At 44.2% G+C, this 17,350-nt stretch overlaps 1 protein-coding gene across 1 annotated transcript in view; it reads right to left on the bottom strand.

Moving 5' to 3' along the window:
* Positions 1–17,350, bottom strand: part of spag16 (sperm associated antigen 16) — a 1,547,331-nt gene that overhangs the window by 1,408,089 nt on the left and 121,892 nt on the right. Inside the window, exons 7-8 of the mRNA XM_085985427.1 lie at positions 12,867–12,984; positions 5,287–5,356 (exon numbers count right to left, since the gene is read on the bottom strand). Of these exons, the coding sequence (XP_085841553.1) occupies positions 5,287–5,356; positions 12,867–12,984 (188 nt within the window). The remainder of the gene's footprint in view (positions 1–5,286; positions 5,357–12,866; positions 12,985–17,350) is intronic.

The raw sequence follows: 17,350 nt of genomic DNA, 5'->3' as shown, positions 1-17,350 counted from the left end.
CTGCACTGAACAGGGGTCCTGGTCGCCATGCTGCTGGAATTCACCCTCACAGCAACCTCCCTCCCAGATCGTCGATAAGCCTTCTGATTTGGCCTCTTGCCATTATCCGGATACAGGACTTCTCGACGGTGTTCAACTGCAGCCACCAAGTGGTCCAGAGCCTCAGTGCTGAAGCGCTCTGCTTTCTGCCTACCCTTCTCCATAATGCACAAGTTTCTAATGCCAGACAAGGGCGAGCGCCGAATCTGAGGCCTTCAGAGCGTTGGGTGTTTAAGCTCAGTCTGACTGACCCGCCCCTTTAAGAGCTGGCCAGCGCCTGTAGGTCTCGTGCTTTCCCGTAATTGAGTTCACCTGCGCTGCGCCCGTCCGCATCGATATTGAGTAGCGCCTGACTTTTTGCGCCTTAAGAGCACCGTGCAACGGCTGATTTAGCGCCTCAATCCCCTTTGGGGGCGATGCAACCCAATATCGTGCCAGGCGGCGATAAGTTTCGTCTGGCTATAAACTTAGCGCATCGCCAGTTCTAACGCCTCAAGCGGGGCTATACCCAATTTCTAGGCCAAGCTGCAATTATATAGGGCCTTGGTGAGACCACACCTGGAGTACTGTGTACTCTTTTGGGGCTAAAAATTGGATATAGCCAGTGTTAAGGCCAAACGAGGTAAAGCTGTGCCACCTGAAAATGGTCTAGGTAGCACACAAAATTTGTGCTGACTCTTCATTATCATGATTATAGTCATGATTTCAGCGCTAAAACTGATGCTCATTGGCTTAATGATCAACAGGTGGACCAATATCGGGGCCAGTCCAATTCACAGTCAGGTTTGCCACAGGCTTTTTCCACTACTTAAAGGGGAGTTGCATTGATGCTGCAGCACCTCGGTCAGGGTAGTTGGGTTTGCAGCTGACCCAACAACCGTAAGGTGGTCAAGGACAAGGAAGAGTTCTGTACAAATCCTGATGGTGGAATGTCGCACCAGGGAGTGAGCCCGGAGGTTCTCAGATGAAGCTCTGGAGGCACTCAAAGTCGCCGTGGAGAGGAGGTGGGCTGTCCTCTACCCGCAAACTGGCAGGAAGCTCTTGCCCTATACATCCCGAACCATGTGGCAGGAGAATGCGGACCATGTGACAACCAGCACTGTGGTCCCTAGGACTGCCATCCAGTGCAGGAGGAAGTTTAATGAGCTCACATGGGTGGTCAGGGTGAGTGAAGACTTCAGCAAATGCCACATACTACCATCTGCATCACAAGCCTCACACACTGCTCAATGCAACACACCTCCAGCACTCACCTTCCAACAATCTCTACCTATCACCACTCACACCTCAATCATGACTTCACTTCACCCTCCCAATCTCACTACTGCTGCAACACTCTCACCCACATCTCTCACCTTGCACACACTGACAGCTATTCAACTGTGGCAGGCATATTACACACTTCTCTTTCTCATGCAGGCCAAGCTGGCACATAATCGCTGGGAGCAAAAGCAGACAGGTGGAGGTCAGGCAGACATACAGGACTTAAGCCAGCTGGAAGAACGAGTCGGAGGCGGAGTCTGATAATGATCATTACTGCATCTCTCATTTGCAGACACCAGCTCAGAAACTGGCACTACACAAACTTGAGGCTAGTGTAGAAGTGGGATCTGCACAGGGTGAGGCACCGGGCACAAGTGGGCTGCAGCAAGGCCAGGGGGAAAGGGTAGCTCGGGGGCCAGCTCCCCAGAGAGATAGTTCACGCGCGAGATCTGCTGCACAGCACTCCGATGTGGACCTCGACGGGGAGGCCTTTAGAAGAAGGGTGATGGGCATGCACACCGAATTGATGAGTGCAATGGCATGCCTGCCAGAGAGCCTCTCAGCAATGTTAAGGAGCATGGAGGAGTCCACCTCCAACATTGCACGGGGCTCTGTGCAGAGCATGGAGCCCAGGATTTCCAGCCTGGAAATGATAGTACACTCCCAAAGAGACCGTGGCGACCCAGATTGCTAGGAATGCTGAGGCGCTGCCCTGGGGGAGTGCTAGTGGGCTGGTGGAGCAGGACCCTGCTGTACTCTCTCAAGATGACAGTATCCCTGTTCTGACCTCTGCCTTTTCACCATTGCCCTTGCTACTGCCTGTCAGCCAGCCAGCCCAGACTGCTGCCACCCATGCCGAGATGGTGCAGTCTACAGTCGGGCCTTCTAGGGCCAGAGCTGCTCGAGGTCGTCCTGCAAGGCCATCTGAAGTCTCCCGCATGGAAACTCAGCAGTTTTCTACCAGCCGCGCTTCAGCCACTGGGGGCGCACTTCATAGGCGCACTAGATTAGGAAAAGCCACACGAAAGACAGGCACAAAGGTGATTATTTCTTATTTTTCATGTAAATATGAGTGAATTAATTTGTGAAATTTATTAATTATGTTTGGAATCTTTTGGTGGTGTTTCTCCTTTCAGCTTTGTGCCCAAGCGGACTTTGTGATATTCCGTGAGGCAGGGATGGTATGATGGGGATGTGGTGAGCAACAGGCATCTGGGATTTCATTTATCCGAATCGGAGTCTGATGAGCCGTTCACTAACAGCCTATCCAGCTGGAGGATTGGCTGCCTGCCTACTCCCTCCCTCCTCTTCGTCATCCTCCTCCCCTTCTCCTCCTCATCCTCCTGAGGTGGTGCCGCATTCCCTGGTGGCAAGGGCTGCGCCTTCATGATGGCCAACTTGTGAAGCATGCAGCAGACCACCGCTAAATGGGACACCCGCTCCACCGAGTGCTGGAGGGCTCCTCCAGAGTGGTTAAGGCAGCGGAACCGTTGCTTCAGTAGCCTGATGATCTGCTCGATGATGTTCCTGGTGGAAGCATGGCTCCCATTATATGAGTGCTGTGCATAAGTGTTGGGGTTGCAGTGAGGAGTCATGAGCCAGGTGGAGAGCAGATAGCACTTGTCTCTGAGCTGCCACCCTCAAGTTTGCTGTGGTGGCTGGAAGATTGCTGGTACACATCTTACTGATGCAGGATGAAGGCATCATGGCTGCTGTCAGGATAGCAAGCATTGATATTGAAGAATCGCTGTGCGTGGTCGCACACCAACTGCACGTTAAGTGCGTGTTTGCCTTTGCGGTTACGGAAGATCTCAGGATTGTTATGTGGCGCCCGCAAAGCCACGTGGGTGCAGTCGATGGTGCCCTGCACCATGGGGTAGTCTGCTATCCTGGCAAAGCCACATGCGTACACGTCCTGCTTCTCTCTGCTCAGAGAGAAGTCAACGTAGTCCCTTCTCCTGGTGTAGAGAGCCTCAGTGACCTCCCGGATGCAGCGATGGATGGCGAACTGTGAGATGTTAGCTTTGTCTCCTGCTGCAGACTGGAAGGATCTGCTGGCGAAGAAATTGAGTGCCACAGTGACCTTGACTGCCACTGGGAGAGCCGTGGTCACCCTGCTCTCGAGCTGCAGGTCTGGTTGCAGGAGGTGGCAGAGTTCTGTGACCACCTCCTTGAAGCGTAGCCTCCTAAGACACTGCTCCTCACTTAAGTGGAGGTAGGAGAAGTGCTGTCGGAAGACCCTAGGTGGGTAAGGCCTCCTATTGAGAGCCGTCATGGCCCCCCTCCGCCTGCCTCTGCGCACATGTTCCCGTCTTCCTCGCTGCCTCCACTCCCTCTGTCGGTGATCCTGGAGCGCGAAGTCAACTGCCAGTACAGCCCCCATGCCTGTGAGCAAGTGTTGTGAGCAGAAGCCTTTAAAAAAATAATGAAGGCATTCTGCACCAACACTCCGTTACCTTAGAACCTTGCAAGAAGTTAATAAAGCTGGTGGAGTTGCAGAAAGTAACACAGAGCCAGTCAAACTGCATAAACATGTCAAGTGCAACTGATTGCTGATGATCCCTTTAAATATCGCTGAAGCCTCCTTCCTGCTTTTGAAAGCTTGCTCTGCCTGTTGTTGTTAAGGCATGCTGGTAAGTACAGCGGTGAAATCCAATGTTGCAGATCGGGCGTCAAGTGAGTGTTGCACACTCATTGACGTCACAATCTGGTTAATTTCAATCCTTTCAGCAATCGCTGATATCGTCAGCACTGCCGGCCATCGCAAAATGGCAGCCGCCGGGGAACCTGCTGCCAGCTGGCGTTGGCCATCATTTTTTCACCCGATTATGGTGGTAACTGGTGGCGTTAAACACCTGAATTTTTAGCCCATAAAATTCTTGAAGGGTTTGACAGGGTGGATACTAGGAGAATGTTTCCTCTGGTGAGGAAGTCAAGAACTAGGGGTCACAGTCTCAGAATAAGGGGTCAGCCATTTAGGACTGAAATGAGAAGAAATTTCTTCACTCATAAGGTTGTGAATCTTTGGAATTCTCTACCCCAGAGGGCTGTGGAGGCTCAGTCGTTGGGTATATTCAAGGCAGAGATTGACAGATTTTTGAATACTAAGGGAATTAAAGGATATGGGGGTTGTCCAGGAAGCTGGAGTGGAGGTAAAGGATCAGCCATGATCCTATTCAATGGGAGAGCAGGTTCGAAGGGCCCAATGGCCTATTCCTGCTCCTATTTCTTCTGTTCTTATCTTATCCACAACATTGTTGGACAGGCAACCTTAAGCAATACTGATGCATCATTACCTAAAAAAATAATTTGACCTTCAAAATAATAAACCAATCTAGTTAAATGGAACTGCCTGATTGTACTGCAGAAATCTTCAAAATTGTTTATTTAACAATTATTAAATTCTCTTAAGAAGCAGGCATCGTCAGTGTCCCATCTGACTGCTGACATCTAAAACTATTTCTAGAAAAATACTGCATCAGCTTAAAATGAATAGCGACTGTTAACATTTAAATGGCTGATGTTTGGCATCATTTGTGACTAACTAATTGGTGTGTGTGTGTACATGCAAAAACAATTCTACGTATATAAACAAAACAAAATGCAATGCAAGAGTTAAATAAATAGATATTCTACAGATCTAAAATGCCAAATCTCACACTTTTTTGTTGCAACTAGTGCTGTTTTCATCTGCAACCAACACTCCAGAATCACCTTTCTCTATTACTGTGAATTATAATCAAAACCTTCAGTAACCATTCTATGAAAAAAATCAATAGTTTCAAGATGTATTTCTAAAAGTAATTGCCTCCTGCTGTCAAATAAAGAAATTATAACTAGTGACCTGAATATTAGACATGGGATCACAACAAACATTTTCTTCTAAAACAAAGATCTAGTTGTCGGTACGAAGAGAGTGCAATAATACCTTACCAGCCTGTTTCACAAAAGTGTTTAATAAGTGTCATCCTACTCAATTAGTACCTGAAGTTACAGCAACTGGCAAATCCCATCCACACTCTATGGTACGTAAGGTGGCTTGCAAACCTGACACCTGCAAATAAAATGAAGTTATTTAAAAGGAGCTTTTTATTTTTTTTTAAATTCACTCCACTTCCTGGGACAAGTTGTTGCTAGAGTAGGTTGCAGAAGTCATTCAAAAAGTAGTGACAATAAATTTATGGGGAAATACAAATGATATTTTAAGCAAAAACAATACACATTCTTTTAAAATTAACAACTAACTTTATGATCTCAAGCACTGCCACTCTGCCTAGTGCTGAGAATATACATCTATACTGCTGTTTGAACATGAATAACATGTGAGCCTGATGCACTGCTTCAACATGCAAAATATTGTCATATACCAAATTATTCAGCAGTACCTCTCTAAGGCCTATATATTGTTCCTGAAGAGCGGTGCCCAAAACTGAATGCAGTACTCCAGATGGGGTTTCGAAGGCTCTACAACTGAAGTATAATTTCCTTCCCTTTGTATTCCAGCCCCTTTGTGATAAAGGCCAACATTTAATTCACCTTTTTGATTACGTTTTGTACCTGTGCACTAGCTCTGTGATTTGTGAAACTAGACATCTAAATCCCTTTGCTCCTCCACAGTTCTTAGTCTCTCACCATTAAGAAAATATTCCAATTGGTCTTTCTTGGATGACCTCACATGGAACTCCATCTACCACAGTTCTGCCTGCTCATTTAATCTGTATGTCACTTTGTAACTTCCTGCATCCATCTACGCAACTTACTGCACCTCCTAACTTAATGTCATCTGCAAATTTTCTATTTCTTCATCCAAGTCATTGATGAAAAGCTGAGACACCGGTACTGATCCCTAAGGGACACTACTTGTCACATCCCACTAATTAGAGTATATTCCTTCACTCTTTGTCTCCTACCTCCCAACTTATTACCAACCCATGTAACATATTTACCTCTAATTCCATGCACTTTAAATTTTGCCAATAATCTCTTGTGTGGAACTTTTATTAAATGCTTTCTGGAAGTCCATATAGACACCATCCATGAGAAAAGATTGCAGGGGTATGGGGAAAGGGTGAGGGAGTGTGACTAACTGGATTGCTCTATGAAGGAGCTGGCGCGGACTCAATGGACTGAAAGGCCTCCTTCTGTGCTGTACTCTGAGTCATAGGTTCAAGTGCAGCCCCTCCCAGTGGTACAGCTCCTTCCTGTCCCAGTATTGGTGCCAGTGCCCCATGAAATTCCCAGACCACTCTTTCAGTCACACCTTTATTTTTGTGATCTGTTCATCTCTTTGCCAATTACTACCCTCAATGTCCTGCATTTTGATTTAGCACCTAGCTCCCGATACTCCTTTAGCAGGACCTCCTCCCTATTTTAGTACATGTCCTTGGTTCCAACTTGGATCACGGCAAATGGTTCTTCCCCCTTCCCTTTGTGGCTAGTTCTTTTTTCATTAAATTTACAAATGAACAACACCTGGTGAATAAGGGAACCAATCCTCCCAGTCAATGACACAGAAAATGCAGGTCAGCATTTCTTTTGGAAAAAAGAAAAACTAAACACATTTGACCATTTTTAACAAAATAGAAAACCACCCCCATGCTGACAAACTCAAAGAAGGTGTTGCATTCCAAAAAAAATGATGATCTTTTCACACTTCTGAAACAATGAACCAACCTCTTGAAAATATCCACTAAATTTCAAAATGCCAAAAATCCAGCATGCACTTTAATACATTAATGTTATTGGCAACAGCAAAAGACTGATTTAGTGATCAACCCCTGTATGTGCTGAGAAGTGCAGTAATGGAGCAATGCAAATACATATTAGTGGAGGGAGCCAGCCCTCTGCACACAATACTTTACAGACCAATTCAACACCACCTCTTTGACTTGGAGTTCCCAGCAGGAGATCTAGAAGAAGATGCAGAGGACATACATGCATATAACAGAAAGTTATATTGCCAAAAAAAAGCTGTACTGACAGACAAGTTAACAATAATGTAGAAAGTTAGTATTAGAAGTGAAAATAATAATGTTATGCAAATTACATTCCACTTGCCATGGTAGGTAAGAGAATGTACTACAGAACGAAATTTCCATGGATCAAATCACCAGAGTTGAAGATTTCCTATTGCTCTGTGTAGCAAAATCATAAAAGCACTCCTTTATATTATTTTCTTACATTTATCACACAGAAGAAATTCTCCCATCCCTATTTCTTAATTCCCACCGCCCTTAAGGCAAAACTGATACAGATAAACAATAGAAAAAAAACAGTAGGCAACAAGTGGTAGAACCCCAGGCCTGTAAAGAGTTAACAGTACATGATAAACCGAAAGTAGATTTTTTTAGGGAGTGTGTTTAGGGACTAAAGGCTGGCAAGTCCCCTGGACCTGATGGCCTGCATCCTAGGGTTTTAAAAGAAGTGGCTGCAGAGATAGTGGATGCGTTGGTTGTAATCTACCAAAATTCCCTGGATTCTGGAAAGGTCCCAGCGGATTGGACAACCGCAAATGTAACACCCCTATTCAAGTAAGGCGGGAGACAGAAAGCAGGAAACTATAGGCCAGTTAGCCTAACATCCGTCATTGGGAAAATGCTGGAATCCATTATTAAGGAAGTCATAGCAGGACATTTAGAAAATCATAATACAATCAAGCAGAGTCAACATGGTTTTATGAAAGGGAAATCGTGTTTGACAAATTTACTAGAGTTCTTTGAGGATGTAACGAGCAGGGTGGATAAAGGGGAACCAGTAGATGTAGTGTATTTGGATTTCCAGAAGGCATTCGACAACGTGCTGCATAAAAGGTTACTGCACAAGATAAGAGCTCATGGTGTTAGGGGTAATATATTAGACGGGATAGAGGATTGGCTAACTGACAGAAAACAGAGAGTCGGAATAAATGGGTAATTTTCAGGTTGGCAAACTGTAACTAGTAGGGTGCCACAAGGATCAGTGCTGGGGCCTCAACTATTTACAATCTATATTAATGATTTGGATGAAGGGACCGAGTGTACTGTTGCCAAATTTGCTGACGATACAAAGATAGGTGGGAAAGCAAGTTGTGAGGAGGACACAAAGGGCTAGATTTTCGGGGAGCTGTCAGGCGGGGTTTCAGGCGTGTGGGGGGGGGGGGGGAAATCCCGACTTTGGGGGTCCCGACACCATCCCGCCCAAAACCCCGCCCCACGTAAGTTTCAGGGGCGGCGGGTACCTGCCCCGCACTGGGACCCGCCGAAACCAGGCGGGAAGGGATTAGTGCCAATTAACTGCCTGTTAACAGGCAATTTTTAGCCTAATCCTCATTTTGAGGGGTTTCGTGTGGGTTTCCCGACGGCTCCAAACCACGCCAGGTTAGAGCAGCGGGCCGTCGGGTTGAATGAGTTGGAGAGGTCGCGATGTCGGTGCTCAGGTGAGTGATGGGTGCATGAGTGTAAAGGTAAGTGTGTTTGGTGTGTCTAAAGTGTGTAAAGAACTTTTACTTACCTTTACTTACCTTAACAGCCTTTCTTCCTGCAGCCGTCGGGAGCGCAGCACTCAGCCGGAACTGAAAGCTGAACGGCTGTGATCTGTCAAAAGTGACAGCCTTCAGCTTTTAGTGCTGCTGAGATTTCTAAATGAGTCTGCGCAGAAGGACTCATCTTAGAAATCAGACTGTCAGTGTTTGAGCTTTAAACAGCTGTAAAACACTGATATTTCATCTGTCAGAAATCTTGACAGATGAAATTTCAGTCTGTGACGTCACCTGTTGCTGGGTGGCCCTTAATTGGCCTGCTGAGCCCGCTGGGCGGGCTCAACAAGGTCAATCAAGGGAAAATCGCGCGGATTGGCTGGACGTCGAAGTAGGCGGGTCAGAAACCCGAAAGGGGAAGTCCCACCTTCTTCCCGACAGGTTCGACAAAATCAACCCCAAAGAGTCTGCAAAGGGATATAGATAGGTTAAGTGAGTGGGCAAAAATTTGGCAGATGGAGTATAATGTGGGAAAATGTGAGGTTATCCACTTTGGTAGAAGAATAAAAAAGCAAAATATTATTTAAATGGAGAGAGACTACAGAATGCTGTGGTACAGAGGGATCTGGGTGTCCTCATATATGAAACACAAAAAGTTAGCATGCAGGTACAGCAAGTAATTAAGAAGGCAAATGGAATATTGGCCTTTATTACATGGGGGATGGAGTATAAAAGTAGGGAAGTCTTGCTACAACTGTACAGGGCATTGGTGAGACCACACCTGGAGTACTGCGTACAGTTTTGGTCTCCTTATTTAAGGAATGATATACTTGCATTGGAGGCAGTTCAGAGAAGGTTCACTAGGTTGATTCCTGAGATGAAGGGGTTGTCTTATGAGGAAAGGTTGAGCCTATACACATTGGAGTTTGAAAGAATGAGAGGTGATCTGATCTGATCTGACGAAAGGTCATCAACCTGAAACATGAACTCTGTTTCTCTCTTCACAGATGCTGCCTGACCTGGTGAGTTTCTCCAGCATTTTCTGTTTTTATTTCAGATTTCCAGCATCTGCAGTATTTTCTTTTTGTGGAGAGGTAATCTTATTGGAACATATGAGATTCTGAGGGGGCTTGACAGGGTAGATGCAGGGAGGATGTTCCCCCTCGTGGGGGAATCTAGAACTAGGGTGCATAGTTTCAGAATAAGGAGTCGCCCATTTAAAATAGAGATGAGGAGGAATTTCTTCTCTCAGAGGGTTGTGGATCTTTGGAATTCTCTACCCCAGAGAGCTGTGGAGGCTGAGTCGTTGAATATATTCAAGGCGGAGATAGACATATTTTTGAAAAACAGGGGAATCGAGGATTATGGGGAGCGGGCAGGAAAGTAGATTTGAGGCCAAGATCAGATCAGCCATGATCTTATTGAATGGCAGAGCAGGCTCGAGGGGCCGAATGGCCTACTCCTGATCCTATTTATTATGTTCTTATATTCTGACAATCTTCTACTGAAATGTTGTTAAACTTCTTGCTACAATCCATTTACTTTAAATCTTTCCTCTTCCCTTTGAAATGAGCCCTTTTAAAGTTATATAAGCCTAGCCCCGATCTTAGATTTAATTCGGTCCCAGCTCATGTTAAACTTGATCGTTCTATGGTCACTGACCCCATGGGTGCTATGACTTCCATTTCCTGTATGCTGTCTGGATCATTTACAGATACTAAGTGAATGCGAGCACTGTCTCTCATAGTTTACCTACGCACAGAGTCATGAAGCAGTCACGCATTACATTAACCAATTCTGACTCTGGACCATTTGGGTTTTCCCAATTTTCAGTTCTGACGAAGGGTTATACCTGAAACATTAATTATGAACTTTCTCCACAGGTGCTGCCTGACTTGCTGAGTATTTCCAGCATTTTCTATTTTTGTTTCAGATTTTCAGCATCTGCAGTATTTTGTCTTCCCAATTTATTATAAATGTTCTCATTACAATGGCTCAAAAGGTGCTGTAGCAGGCCAAAGAACGGCGCCCGCTGTCAATTAGACATGCCCTTGCCCGTTTAATCTCCATATTTTACCGTGCAAGTTGCTGGAAGTGCGAGATAGAAACAGTGTAGCATCCTCTGCAGGGCATCTGAGAACTGAGTGAACAGGGCAAGCAATTGTGTATCTCCTTAACCAATCAGATTGAAGGATTGTGAAATGAACAGCGCAAGGTCTGATCCAGGAAGTAATGTTAAAACGGTGAATTTAATGTCAAATCAGGTACAGAAAGAGAAATAAAGAAGAGGGAAGGAAAGATTGGATTAAGAGAGAGAGAAAAAAGAGACAAAGAAAAATCTCCAACAATTACAACCTGAAGGAATAAGACTTCCACACTTGTAATAGTTAATTTTGAATGCCAGAGAGATTGACTAGCAGTAATTAACACATCACGCTGTTAAAGGGGTAATTAGACTGAAATGGACAAGCCCTGACTTTCTGTGGAGAGTTTAGTTCGTCTCTACCAAGCAATTACAGGAACTTCACACTGCTCAATGTATTTGAATGGGGAGGCAGATGCAGTTTTTGCGAAGCTAACACCAGAATGGCGCATCTTAGACAGCAACATTTGGATTTCTGTGCTTAATTGCATATCTGCCCTTGCCTGAAGTTGCTGTGGCATTTGCACATAAATAATGGCGAGCACTTGTAGCCTCGCCATTATTTTGACAGCTATTTTTGAGCCAATAACTTTCCTGTACTCACAAACCCTTCTTATCTCTTCAGAGAAAACGTTCCTCCTTCTTCTGTTAACCCAGTGGTCAGTAGCATACCCGAGTTAATTAGATTTTTTCATTTACCTCCCAGTTGTCCCTGACATATATGGCCACACCACGGCCCCTTCTGTCCTTTCAGGACACCATATATCCCTGAAATATAACTCATCGCTTTCTTCTAACTTAAGATCTAATCTGGAGTTGAACATTATTAACCTTTCCATGTACCTCATATATGTGAAACAATTCCTCTTTAATAGTTTTTAACACAGCTATAGCAAGTAAAATTGTTTTTTTTACTTTTCACTAGTGTTTTTGTAAGTATAGGTGTAACAGGTAGAATAACTATAGTAAGCTTTTAAAATATATATCCACATATTAGTACTCATTCTGCAATGGCTATGTAAGGCCTGGCCTAGAGCAGTGAAGCCATTACCTCATTTCCCATCCATGAGAAGGTATATAGATCAGTCGAGGAGACTGTAGGGAGGTATTCTGGTATAGGCTTGTATTATGAATGCACTGGGACGAGATAAAAGGAAAGCCATAACTGATACACACGGTTTCTCATCAGTGAGTAAACAGATGTTATTCCGCAGACTCGTTGAAAGGAGATCAACCAGGTGTATTTTGAACGTGTTGACATAATAGCATTACGTTAGGAGGACATAATTAAACATACAAAAAAGATACTGGAGCTTCTTGGGGACTTTTAGATCTTGTCTTGCTGAGGCTAGCATAAGCAGTTAAGATGACACATTTTCAATCTCCTGAAGGAGTCCCTGGTATGTGATTTATAATGTTATAATTGGAGCCTATATCTCATATGCACTGCATGTGTTTTATTAGCTCATTGACTTCATTTAATAAAAAGTATTAACCAGACGTTTCAATGTTTCTAGTCCTCGAACTTGTATTAGACATAGAGGGTGTATGAGAATATCCTATAATACTTTCACACAAGGGCAATATGAAAATATCTTCTAAAAATCTAACATTTTTATTTGTGTTTTTGAAGGTAAGAATCCTTCAGTTAGCACTAAACAGGAGAGATTTGCTCATTGGTGCTCCCCATCCCCCACACCTGACATTCCACCACACTTCATTCACATCTACTTTTTTTGGTAAGATTCATAAAGAGAGACATGTAGGCCCCATGGTAACTTCTGCAAGGAAAAAGGTGATAACATTTATTTAACATTTGAAATACTACCAAAAATTCATGCTGAAAATTAATAGGAAATAACTATTTGTGCTGCATCACAAGTTTCAAATTGCAGCACTGGAAGAGTGGAAGCAAACAGCAATTTCAAATTTTATAATTTTGTCTTTTAAGCGGCTACTATTACAAACCTGCACAAGAGCTCTGTCTTTCTCCAAGCTTGTCAGCATTTTGTGCTTTAGTGCAGTATTGTATTTCTCTGTGATCTTCCTCAAGGTAGGTTCAAAGGATGCATAGTGCTTCTTAAGCCTAAAAGATCACAAACAGATCATAAGCAGATCATATTTAAATCAGAATCACAAATATAGCTTTAAGCTCCCCTGAATGGCCTGTAGGCAAAATGTCCTGAAAAGCCCAGAGGTGTCCTCAAAATTGAGTTTTCAGCATTTCTGCTAAACTCTGAGAAAACAGAAAAAATAATGCCAAGAGCCATGGGTACTTCAAGGTAGCACATCACTATAGAAACAAGAAAACTTTCACACTTAGCAGCTGGTTCCAACCAAGTGGCCATAGACAGACACTAGAATCAAAAACATTCAGACTTGTCAAAGGATGAATGAAGATTATGTTCTGATGATCACAAGAGTGGCCATCTTATCCTGCCTTATTCCCCCTCTTGCCCCCATGGTGACTTACAGGAATTCTCACAGATATCACCAATGACACAATGTCTTACAAGTATTTACAACCTAATAAAAATAAACAGTCCCAACTAGTGGGTCAATCTGACCTTATTTCCCAAGCACTTAAGGATTGTTCATTATAAGTGCTTAATGTGTGCCTGTCCAAGAACTTTGTCACTAAATGAGGGAATTTCTGTCATAGAAGTGTATTTCTCCAATTGGTCACTATGTAAAATTTGAAAATTTATGTTACAGCAATTGGTCAAAAGTTGATTTGCTACAATTGGCCTCAGTAGCCCTGGGGTAAAGAGTGGGGGATGGAAACAAAACAAGTCAGCCAGGGTTCCCAATATCCAGTTACTCTTCCTGGAAAGTGAGTGTGTGGAAGCTGGGTGAGCATAGGCCCTGGCTGAGCTGTAATTTAAACTGTTCCAGTTGAACAGCTTGTCAACTCTCACTGTCTGGTTTCACACATTAAGAATGCTGATATGGATGAGGTATTGGAGGGTAACTGGTGCGTATTGAACCGTAATCAAACACTTTTAATATCACCTTTAGTAAAGAGCAAAGGGAGAAAATTGGTATAAAAATCTGAATTCAGCACAAAGATTATTTCCTTACCTGGTCAAATGTTTTTTTCCTAGCATGGCTAAGCTGGTCTTCTGCTGTCTATTTTACTCGTAAGCAATATGGTTGAGCTTTAAAGATCTTATAAAATTCACTGATGACAGCCAGCTAAGTATCCAAGTGATGAGTAAAAGTTGAAGTGGATGTTAGATAAGCAGTTGGGTGAAGAAATGGCAAGGAGATGTTAATGGCCCAGAAATTCGGGTCTCCACGGGTGAGTACGCACGGGGTACTCACCCGTAGGCCGAATGGAAGTGCCGGTTTTCTGCATGCACTGCGCATGCGCGGGAAACCGGCACTTCCGATCCTCTGAACGAAGGGGTTCAGAGGTCGAACGCGCGCGCAGGAGAGGCTGCACATGCGCTTTGAACTTAGGTTTTTTTTGCAGGTTTTCCCGGGATCGTAAGCCTGCAGTATTTAGAAATGTAAAAAGCAGGCGTAAGGCCTGCTTTTTACAAGGTAAGTGGTCAATTAATTAAAATTAAAACATTTTTTCCACAGGTTTATTATTTTTAAATACTTTAAAGCAAGGTATGTTTATTTTTAGCCCCATTAGAATATAAAATTATTTTTCAAAAATTTAAATTATTGTTTAAAATAGTTATTTAATGTAATTTATAGTTTATTTAAAAAGTGTGATTAAAAAAAAAAATTATTTGAAGGTTTACTGCTATTTTGGGGCCATAGTATTTATAAGTTTTGACAGGTCTTCCTGTCAATCTTATGAATGGGCTTTCCCTCCTCCGATTGGCTGCCCATGGCTCACGTGATCCCAGGGGACGCATCGCACTAACTGCGCCCCTGGGACACGCAAGCACAGCGCGCCGGCAGCTGGGCCAGGCCCCGGAGCGGAATTCCACGGGGCCCTACAGCTCAACTGCCGGCGCGCAAGGTAAGTGCAGGTCGGGGGCTTACACCCGCAGGAAGCCCCCGACCCGAATTTCTGGCAATGTGTACAAAAGAAAGATGATACATATTGGAACAAACCAACAATGAAGCTTGCAGAACTAGGACTCCAAATTACAAGGAAAAACTCAGTACAGCATCTCCAACAATGGCTTTTCTTCCCAACCACGCACCATTATCTTTGGAGTCCCCCAAGAATCTATCCTTGACCCCTTCTCTTCCACATCTACATGTTGCCCCTTGGCATCATCAAAAGTCATGAAGTCAGCTTTCACATGTACAGTTACACCCAGCTCCAACTCTCTACCACTTCTCTCCACCCTTCCACTACCACTGTGTTATCAGACTGCTTGTTGGACAACCTGTCTTGAATGAGCCACAACTAAACATTGGGAAGACCAAAATTATTGTCTTCACCACCCACCACAAGCTCCGTAACATGTCATTAATTCCACCCCCCTCCCTGGCCACCATCTCAGTTTGAAGCCGACTGTTCACAACATCAGCGGCCTATTTGACCTCAAGCTGAGATTCCAAAACCAAAGCCTCCACAAAAACTTCCTTCTTCAACCTCTATAACCATCAGGGTCAGCCTCTGCCCCTTCCTCAGCCCATCTGCTGCTGAAACTCTCATCCTTGCCTCTGTCATCTCCAGACTCAACTATTCAAATGTTCTCCTGGCCAGCCTCCGATTATCCACCCTCCATAAACTCTACTGTCTGTATCCTATCCCATGCCAAGTCCCACTCGGGTATCATCCCATCCTTGCTGACCTATATTAGATCCTGTTTCCACAACGTCTCCAATTTAAAATTCTCATCCTTGTATTTAAATCCCTTTATGGCTGGTCGCCTCCCTATCTCTAACTTCTTTTAGTCCTAAACCTCTCCAGCATTCTCTGTTCCTCCAACTCTGACCTCCAGTGCAAAGGTATAATTGGACAAAAATAGATACCCGGGCACTTTCTAATCTGAAACCAAGGATTGATGCAGAATCAGCCAGGATGCCATTCAAGCCTGCATGTCAGGTCAGCAATACCATCATCAGTAAAGCTGGAGAATTCAGACATTTTGGGATGACTTCCAAGCAGCAGCATGAAAGTATTATTCAATTATCTCCAAGTTGCTGGATTCCCCAGAGTACAGGGGCAAATGATGGCACCCACATAACACCTGATACTCCTACTGGAGCCATTGAATCTCCTGAGTAGAAATGGTCAATCCTCAATGTTCAAATTAACTGTAATCAAGTAAACAAATTCTGCATGTCAATACCAAATTTGCAGTAAATTGTCAAAATGCTTTCGTTATGAGGAAAAGCAGCCTCCTAACTATTCAGCTAAGACAGTGAAGTGTCGTAATGGTTTTTGGGAGATGAAACATACCCTTTGTTTCCATGGCCATTGCAACCACCAAAGTTATCATTGACAGGACTATTCTGAAAGCAAGATTTGGTTGTCTTGCTAGATCAGGAGGGTCAAAGCTAATGCTCCTAAATAGGGGTCTCGCATCTGGTTGCTTGTTGTATTCTTCACAATTTTGCAGACCTGGAAGGAGTCGGCACCAGAGGCAGCAGCACTTAAACAGAGCGGGACCCGAGGACAGCGCGGACCTGGAAGCAGTCAGCATCAAAGGCAGCAGTACAAATTCCAAAAGAACAGCAAAAAAACAAGGAGTGATGTCACAGGACAGCAAGTAAGTGATTGGTGTGTGAGTACTAGCATTTTTTTCTCGTTAACAACTAGATAAACTAATTAATATAACTATAAATAATTGTTTCAATAAAGACTTTAAATAAGTGAGCCAGAGAAGCGGCCGGAGATAAAGGTAGGCCCGACTTTTAAGACTCTTAGGGCTGGATTTTGCCAATGGGGAGCTTTTGGAGGTGGGACTCCCACTTGTCGGGTTTCAGTCCCGCCTCCATCAACTTCTGGCCAACCCATGCTATTTTCCCTTGATTGACCTTGTTAAGCCCGCCCAGCGGGCTTAGCAGGCTAATTAAGGGAAAGCCGGTTACAGAGAACGTCAACTTATGACGTTTCATCTGTCAAAAACAGCTCTGTGAAGCTGTCAAACACTGACATTCTCTGTAGTTTGATGAGTTCTTGAATTCAAGACCTCATCAAACCTCTTTCTTTTGTAGAAATTAGATAGTTGCTGCATTGGAGAATGCAACAGCCATCTGTCATCTCTACCGTAGAGGTGAAAGACTCTCTGCATACCCACCGATTGAAGCCTGCAGGAAGAAAGAAAGATAAGTACACTTTTTCTAACACTTTGCATTTACCTCAGATACTCACCTCTCCACACTTGCACCCATCAGTCACCTCCACAGCACACTTTTGGACCCCTTCGACCTCCACAGACCCACCACTCGCCTTGGTGACCCTAACGGGTTTCGGAGCCTTCGGGAAGCCCACACTTGTTTGGGCAAAATGGGGATAATCCTATTTTCTGCCT

This window comes from Somniosus microcephalus, chromosome 4 (assembly GCF_052327205.1).
Source record: "Somniosus microcephalus isolate GS21.2 chromosome 4, FLI_Smic_1.0, whole genome shotgun sequence".
NCBI classification, from domain to species: Eukaryota; Metazoa; Chordata; class Chondrichthyes; order Squaliformes; family Somniosidae; genus Somniosus; species Somniosus microcephalus.
This window is presented reverse-complemented; position numbering and strand designations above follow the sequence as displayed.